Genomic DNA, 7,746 nt, shown 5'->3' on the forward strand with positions numbered 1-7,746 from the left:
TAAAATCCACTATTACCAGAGGCCACGGTGACCTTGTGTGGTCAGTTTTTTTCGTCCTCTCTCTCTTTTTCTCTCTCGTTCCCCCTCTCTTTCCCTCTCTCTCACCCTCTAGGTCTCTTTAGTTTTTGACTCACGTCACAAACCAGTCAGAGAGTTACAGCATTAATCATTAGGCCAGTTAATGTCCAAAGGAAATATTGTATCTTGCCATATAAATATCCTGTTTGTCCTCTGTCCCTCCCCCCCTCTCTCTTTCGTTCTCTCTCTCTTTCTCTCTCTCTCTCTGTGATTGGTCCAGACCTCCAGTCAGCCGGGCCGCCCCCCAGCCAGAGAAGCTGCAGAAGAACAACATATCCAAAAAGAAGAAGTTAGTAGAAGTAAGTATCCTTACAGTGTGAAACTGTGTCCCTGTTTCACAGTACCTCTTCACTGATTCCGCTCTTGAGCACCAAAAAAGTAAAGTACAACAGCAAAAAAACTGGACTATCCGAAGTTTTACCACAAGATTTGACATTTAACGTCTTGAAAGTCATCACACAATTGAATTCCAGTTTAAAACTGTCATGTTCTATCTCGTCTTGTCAGGACCTGGTGCTGGACCATGTGTTTGGCTTCAGGGGTTTTGATTGTCGTAACAACCTTCACTACCTCAATGATGGATCTGACATTGTCTACCATACGGCCGCTACCGCCCTGGTGCACAGTCTCACCACAGGTACACACACACACCGGGTTAGGGTTAGGGTTAGGATGATGACACACGCACGTGTGTCATCATCCAACCATTGAACCCCACTATTTCAACTATGGTTATCCCCCAAAGACTTGTGTTTACATACTACAAAGGTGCAGATAGTGATGTGAAGACTATATCTCCTCAGGAACACAAAGCTTCTATCTGGAACACACAGATGACATCCTCTGTCTGACTGTCAATCAGCATCCCAAGTACAAGAATGTTATTGCTACTGGACAGATAGGTAGGTAGAGGGCATGTATGAGTATGCAAGTCCTCTCGTGTGCTGTAGGGAATCTAAAAGGTCTCGCATGTGCATGCTGGTGGTTTTGGACATGTGTGTGTGTGTTGGTTACATAAGTTGCTGTGCATGCAAGAATGCATGTGTATTCACATATCGGGGGTGTGAAGGAGATGAGAGACAGAAGAGAGATGGATGAATGAGTAACCTCATATTTTATCTGACATAAATAACCTTTTCACTTGCTCGTGTTTGGCTGTGTGGTTTGGCGCAGAGGCTGAGCATGTGCAGATTGGTCTCGGTGCTTGTGTTGCTAGCAAACTCACCTCAGGTCTCATCTGTTCTTTTGCTGCCTCCTTCCACGCCATTTCTCTTGCTTACACGCTGCAGGCGACATGACTGGCCTACCAGGTAAAAAAGCCTCCAGGCTAACCCTTCACTGTACCAGCCCTTGGGCCCAAATCAGCCGGGTGCCTGTCTTCACAGATCTGAGAGGACTGGATAGGCTAAGCAAGGTCGAAGTTGCCTTTTTTGGCCATGTCGCTAAAGCCTATCCAATCTCCTGATATCGACCGGTGCTTAGAGAATAGGGGCTTGAGGTTCCCAATAGAGGCCTGGTCAACATACCTTTAAGCTTTTACCTTCTCCTGCTCTGCTGTGTCCCTGCAGTCTGCCTATAGTGCAGTGTGTTTTTGTGATTTATGTAAACTACACCCTAAATGAACCCTGGCCTGCACTTAGTCATTCACCAGTTTTTTATGGGATTTAGATCTCTATCTCATTATTATCTCACAATCTCTGTCTTTCTCTCTGTCTTTTTTCTATAGGCACCACTCCCTCCATCCATGTCTGGGATGCCATGAGTAAGCAGACTCTGTCCATCCTTCGCTGTGCCCACACCAAGGGCGTGGGGTACGTTAACTTCAGCGCCACTGGCAAGCTGCTGCTGTCTGTAGGGGTGGAGCCAGAGCACACCATCACAGTCTGGCGCTGGCAGGAGGGTAAGATCCTGGATTCGTCTCAAACTCGGTTCTCACTGAACTTACGGAATAGATCCTACAACTACAAAGCCTTTCCAACTCACGATTGATGTTTGTGATTTCTCCATATGAGTTCTTTATGCAGCACAACTATTCTTCATGCTTTATTTGATGTTCCTTTGTTTCTCTGACCAGGTGCAAAGGTGACCAGTAAAGGAGGCCACCCAGACAGGATCTTTGTGGTTGAATTCCGACCCGACTCTGACTCCCAGTTTGTATCTGTGGGCATCAAACACATCAAGTTCTGGACGCTGGCGGGCGGGTCTCTCATGTACAAGAAGGGGGTGGTGGGTTCCGTGGAGGATGCCAGGATGCAGACCATGCTCTCTGTGGCCTTCGGTGCTGTAAGTACCAACTGAACTGCTCAACAACAACACCTCTTACACCTACTCATAGTTACACAGGCTATTTTAGGATATACATTCACTTTCACCCTGTGAAACATGCTCGCAAGAACTTTGGTGTTTTTTTATTTTATTTTATTGTATATTTTATTTAATTCTAATCCCACTTAGTACTGCTAGTTTATGTACTCTTAGTATAGATAGTCCACATATTTAGATTTTAGGTCCCTATATGTTTATTGTATGCACCTTCCTGCCAAAGCAAATTCCTTGTCTGTGCAAACTTTCATGGCGAATAAATCCCATTCTGATTCTGATTCTGGTTGTCTCCTCCAGAACAACCTAACTTTCACGGGTGCCATAAACGGGGATGTGTACGTGTGGAAGGATCACGTCCTGCAGCGTGTGGTGGCCAAGGCACACACGGGCCCGGTGTTCACCATGTACACCACGCTCAGGGACGGCCTCATCGTCACCGGGGGCAAGGAGAGGCCGTGAGTCCAGACCTCAGGGCTGCGGCTCGCGTATGATAATGGTGATAACGAGAATGGTGGTTGTTATGATGATGGTTGTTTGTCTCCCTGTGTGTGTGTGTGTGTGTGTGTTTTACATCAGTACCAAGGAGGGTGGGGCAGTTAAGCTGTGGGACCAGGAGATGAAGCGTTGCCGTGCCTTCCAGCTGGAGACAGGCCAGCAGGTGGAGTGTGTTCGCTCCGTCTGTCGAGGCAAGGTGAGTTTGGCTCAACACGCACACACTCACACACACACACACACACACACACACACACACACACTCACACACACACACACTCACACACACAAACACACTCACACACACACTCACACACACACACACACACACACACTCACACACACACACACACACACACACACTCACACACACACACACACACACACACGGTGAGAGAATCATCCAGTACGTGGCCCCAAAAACACATGTAAACACGCACGCTAAAGGTATCGTCACCGAAAAGTAAAAGCACTAGGACAAAATAGTTTGAAAGATCCCATTGTCGTGTGATGACCGCATCGAGTTTCTGTGTTTTTAGGGTAAGATCTTGGTGGGGACGAAGGATGGGGAGGTGATCGAGGTGGGAGAGAAGAACGCCGCCTCCAACATCCTGATCAACGGCCACATGCAGGGGGAGATCTGGGGTCTGGCTACCCACCCCTCCAAAGACATATTCATCTCCGCCAGTGATGACGGAACCATACGCATCTGGGATCTGGCCGACAAGGTGGATTACGAGGAGACGCCGACAACCTCACACTCCCTAACGATCCCGGCCTTTGCTCTCGCTTTACTGTTCTGGTGGCAAAAAAAAAAGCCCTGTGAACACGTTTACTACTGTGTTTGTTGACTGCTGGTGTTTGTTTTTGTGGTAGAAACTACTGAACAAGGTTTCTCTGGGCCATCCAGCCAAGTGTGCCACCTACAGCCCCGACGGGGAGATGGTGTCTGTGGGGATGAAGAACGGAGAGTTCATCATCCTCCTCACCAACTCCCTCAAGATGTGGGGCAAGAAAAGGGACCGCAGTGCTGCCATACAGGACATACGGTGAGCTGGGCCAACGTGTGTGTGTCTCCATATCTTTAGTTGGTATAATTGTGTATGGATATTTGAGTCTTTGTGTGTGTTCATGTGCGTCTCCACCCTCAGGTTCAGTCCGGACAAACGTCTCCTGGCTGTGGGGTCTGTGGAGAGCACAGTTGACCTCTACGACCTTACTCTGGGTCCTTCCCTTAACCGTGTGGGTTACTGCATGGACATTCCCAGCTTTGTCATCCAGATGGACTTCTCGGCAGACAGCAAGTTCATAGAGGTATAGATTTGTAAAGCAGCGCAAGCCTACAGAACACAGGACACCCCATATTTTCACTGATTCACCCATACAAGCTATGGTAGCAGAGTGAGTGAGTGGTGTTCTGTCTTACATGGTGGAGGCTGGGCCTACGAAACTCCTATCCATTTCAAAGGCTGGGTGGGGGTGGGGGGGTGACAGACTAAATATAGTCACACACATATATGGCCGGTCATCATCATTAATAGCCCAGAGCCCCCTTCTACAGTAGTTAGCAAGAAACCTGGAGCTAGTCTTGAGGCGTCTGGCTAGCTTGTAAGACGGTGAGTTATGCAGCTATATTTAACCACTCAGTGTAAACATCACTGGGCCTGGAAGGGAACAGAGCGAGTGGAGAAGACAGAGAGAGTGTACTGGAGACAGAGGAGGTGGAGGGGAGACTGAGAGGGTGGATGGAGAAAGAGTGGGTGGAGGGGGTGTGGAGGGGAGAAAGAGTGGGTGGAGGGGAGACAGAGAGGGTGTATTGGAGACAGAGAGGGTGGAGGGGAGACAGAGAGGGTGTACTGGAGACAGAGAGGGTGGAGGGGAGACAGAGGGGGTGGAGGAGAGACAGAGGGGGTGGAGGGGAGACAGAGGGGGTGGAGGGGAGACAGAGGGGGTGGAGGAGAGACCGAGGGGGTGGAGGGGAGACCGAGGGGGTGGATGGAGAGACAGAGAGGGTGGAGGGGAGACAGAGAGGGTGGAGGGGAGACAGAGAGGGTGGAGGGGAGACAGAGAGGGTGGAGGGGAGACAGAGGGGGTGGAGGGGAGACAGAGGGGGTGGAGGGGAGACAGAGGGGGTGGAGGGGAGACAGAGGGGGTGGAGGAGAGACCGAGGGGGTGGAGGGGAGACCGAGGGGGTGGATGGAGAGACAGAGAGGGTGGAGGGGAGACAGAGAGGGTGGAGGGGAGACAGAGAGGGTGGAGGGGAGACAGAGGGGGTGGAGGGGAGACAGAGGGGGTGGAGGGGAGACAGAGAGGGTGGAGGGGAGACAGAGGGGGTGGAGGAGAGACAGAGGGGGTGGAGGGGAGACCGAGGGGGTGGAGGGGAGACAGAGGGGGTGGAGGGGAGACAGAGGGGGTGGAGGAGAGACCGAGGGGGTGGAGGGGAGACCGAGGGGGTGGATGGAGAGACAGTGGGGGTGGAGGGGAGACAGAGTGGGTGCTATTTGATGGCCACATGCTACTGATTGTGTTGATGTTTTTATGCAAGAGAACTTATTTCTAGAACAGCTTGCTTGTCGATTGTGCTGAGTGAGTTTGTACTACATTGTACAGTTTGTTTGTGTTCTGATGTATTTTTGACTGTGTGTGCAGGTGTCTACAGGGTCCTATAAGCGTCAAGTGCATGAGATTCCCTCAGGGAAGATAGTGACAGACCAGTCTGTGATTGATAGGATCACCTGGGCCACCTGGACCAGGTAGAAACCTCACCCCACACACACACACACAAACACACAACCAAGTAGTGTGCAGAAATATAGTATGACATTTGTTATTGCTCACTTATTTCATGTATTAGGTCAATCAATACTGATGTCTGCACAGCTCTGTCTGGACGTTTGTCAAGGTTAATGGGTCTACAGCCTATTTTGACTTTTTCTGTAGCTGTAAAAAAAATACATAAAACACAAATTATGTAACAGAAGGTTATACGGGTACATTTGAATCAGCATGTGCTAAAACCTATTTATTGACCAGGCTTGGGAAAATGTTCCACGACACAACCACCCATCTGTTTATGTACAGAGACTGCCTGGGGATTAGTTATATCATTAGCAGTCTCAGAAGCAAACCGCTCTCCCTCCTCAGTATCCTAGGAGACGAGGTACTGGGGATCTGGCCGCGGAACGCAGACAAAGCTGACGTCAACTGTGCCTGTGTCTCCCACGCCGGCCTCAACGTGGCCACTGGGGATGACTTTGGCTTGGTCAAGCTCTTTGACTTCCCCTGCACTGAGAAATTTGTAAGTGATTTTCTCCACTGCGCTACGATTATCCAACATGTTGATGTGATGTTTATGTCGAGAGACTGAAAAGGGGGTATTTTTGTTCTTTCGAAAAAGGCCAAACACAAACGCTACTTTGGGCACTCAGCACACGTCACCAACATCCGCTTCTCATACGACGACAAGTATGTCATCAGCACGGGCGGGGATGACTGCAGGTAAGACTGTCTAATGGATGACTTCATTGAAGACTTTATGTAAAAAACACTTTATTGTCATGTCAAGGACCGAGACCTCTGCTTTATTGTGTATTACTGACATTGTTGTCTGCCCCTCCCTCTTCTCTCAGTGTTTTTGTGTGGAAATGCCTGTGATACAGAGACTTCTTCCTCACCTGTCAAGAACGTCAAGCTGTATCAAACCTCTGACTGGTACTATGACCGTGTCAAAGCTCCTGTGAGGCCTAGGTCAGCGTAGCAGCTGCACGTTCTTCCTGTTCCACGTTCTCAAGGTCCAACACTTGGTCATTTGCGCTACCCCTCAATGGATAGTTGTTCGGGCGCTTTGAGCCAGTTCATCCAAACCACATGCCAATACGAAAGGATGTGAGGTGCTATTTTGACCCAGGACTGATCGCAACACCTCAAGTGTCTGGCTGCATAAACATTTTGCCTGGCATGCTGCAACTATGTATCTGCCCCCAAATGATTCCCTAGACTGCTCCCATGAAATACCACCAAAGGTGAGCGTGCCTTTTGGGATTTCAGAGGGGACTGGTTTAAGTAGGAGGCTGAAAACTCCCTCCAACCCATACCCAGACCAATCCAACACTTTGGATGACTAGGGCAGGCACACTTTAAAGAGACGGGTCTGATCAGTGGAACTCTTCTGATATTGAGAACATGACTAGTGGGGTTGGGGTGGGGGGTTAGGAATTATGATACAATTGAATTCTAAACTTTAGGAAAGGAAAAATAGGTTCGAACATGCTTCTACTGATTTATTCGCTAAAATGGTGGATTTTCTTACAAAGAAATGATGACCATACATGTTTGTTTACATTCTCACCTGCGTTCAGTAATTAAAGACTAATGAAAACAGGTGGTCATGCCATGCTATTGATTTATATTGTGTATTGATTATGATTGCCATTGGCTATAAAGAGGGGATTCAGCTGTCATTCATTTGAACAAGCCTTCTGCGTTGTTGAATACCATCCAACTTAAGTGCCTTTTTGAATATTTCTACTTGTGTTATTTATATATTTTTTTTTATTTCACTGTTGAAATTATTTTTTAATGTGTCTGGTGCTATTAGAATACACAATTTAACTCATTCAATATGCATAAAGGGCATTGCTTTGCTGCTGTTTTATTTAACACAATGCATCCAGAGTATGATGACAGTATAAACATAGTAGATATCTCTTTATGGAAAACAATATTTAAGAAAATATCTTGATGTTATTCTGTAACGTGAAGTCACAGTTTGTGGACATTACAGAAAATGTATGAATTGTTATACTTAGTGTCGAATATTTTATTGGTGTCACTACAAACTGTTGTGGAAAATGT

General features: G+C 48.0%; 1 protein-coding gene across 4 annotated transcripts in view; it reads left to right on the plus strand.

The window, feature by feature from the left end:
• Positions 1-7,507, plus strand: part of LOC134022564 (echinoderm microtubule-associated protein-like 6) — a 42,486-nt gene extending 34,979 nt beyond the window's left edge. For 2 of the 4 annotated variants that reach the window (XM_062464168.1, XM_062464169.1), the window contains 15 exons: positions 299-377; positions 586-715; positions 882-980; positions 1,368-1,388; positions 1,805-1,978; positions 2,153-2,361; positions 2,698-2,855; positions 2,977-3,091; positions 3,432-3,620; positions 3,769-3,941; positions 4,044-4,206; positions 5,542-5,645; positions 6,037-6,190; positions 6,290-6,390; positions 6,522-7,507. In XM_062464168.1, the coding sequence (XP_062320152.1) occupies positions 299-377; positions 586-715; positions 882-980; positions 1,368-1,388; positions 1,805-1,978; positions 2,153-2,361; positions 2,698-2,855; positions 2,977-3,091; positions 3,432-3,620; positions 3,769-3,941; positions 4,044-4,206; positions 5,542-5,645; positions 6,037-6,190; positions 6,290-6,390; positions 6,522-6,546 (1,894 nt within the window). In that variant the 3' untranslated portion in view covers positions 6,547-7,507. The remainder of the gene's footprint in view (positions 1-298; positions 378-585; positions 716-881; positions 981-1,367; positions 1,389-1,804; positions 1,979-2,152; positions 2,362-2,697; positions 2,856-2,976; positions 3,092-3,431; positions 3,621-3,768; positions 3,942-4,043; positions 4,207-5,541; positions 5,646-6,036; positions 6,191-6,289; positions 6,391-6,521) is intronic. The other 2 variants (XM_062464170.1, XM_062464172.1) reach the window with 1 other exon arrangement.
• The last annotated feature ends 239 nt before the right edge of the window (positions 7,508-7,746 follow it).

The sequence above is a fragment of the Osmerus eperlanus genome, chromosome 6 (assembly GCF_963692335.1).
Source record: "Osmerus eperlanus chromosome 6, fOsmEpe2.1, whole genome shotgun sequence".
NCBI lineage: Eukaryota > Metazoa > Chordata > Actinopteri > Osmeriformes > Osmeridae > Osmerus > Osmerus eperlanus.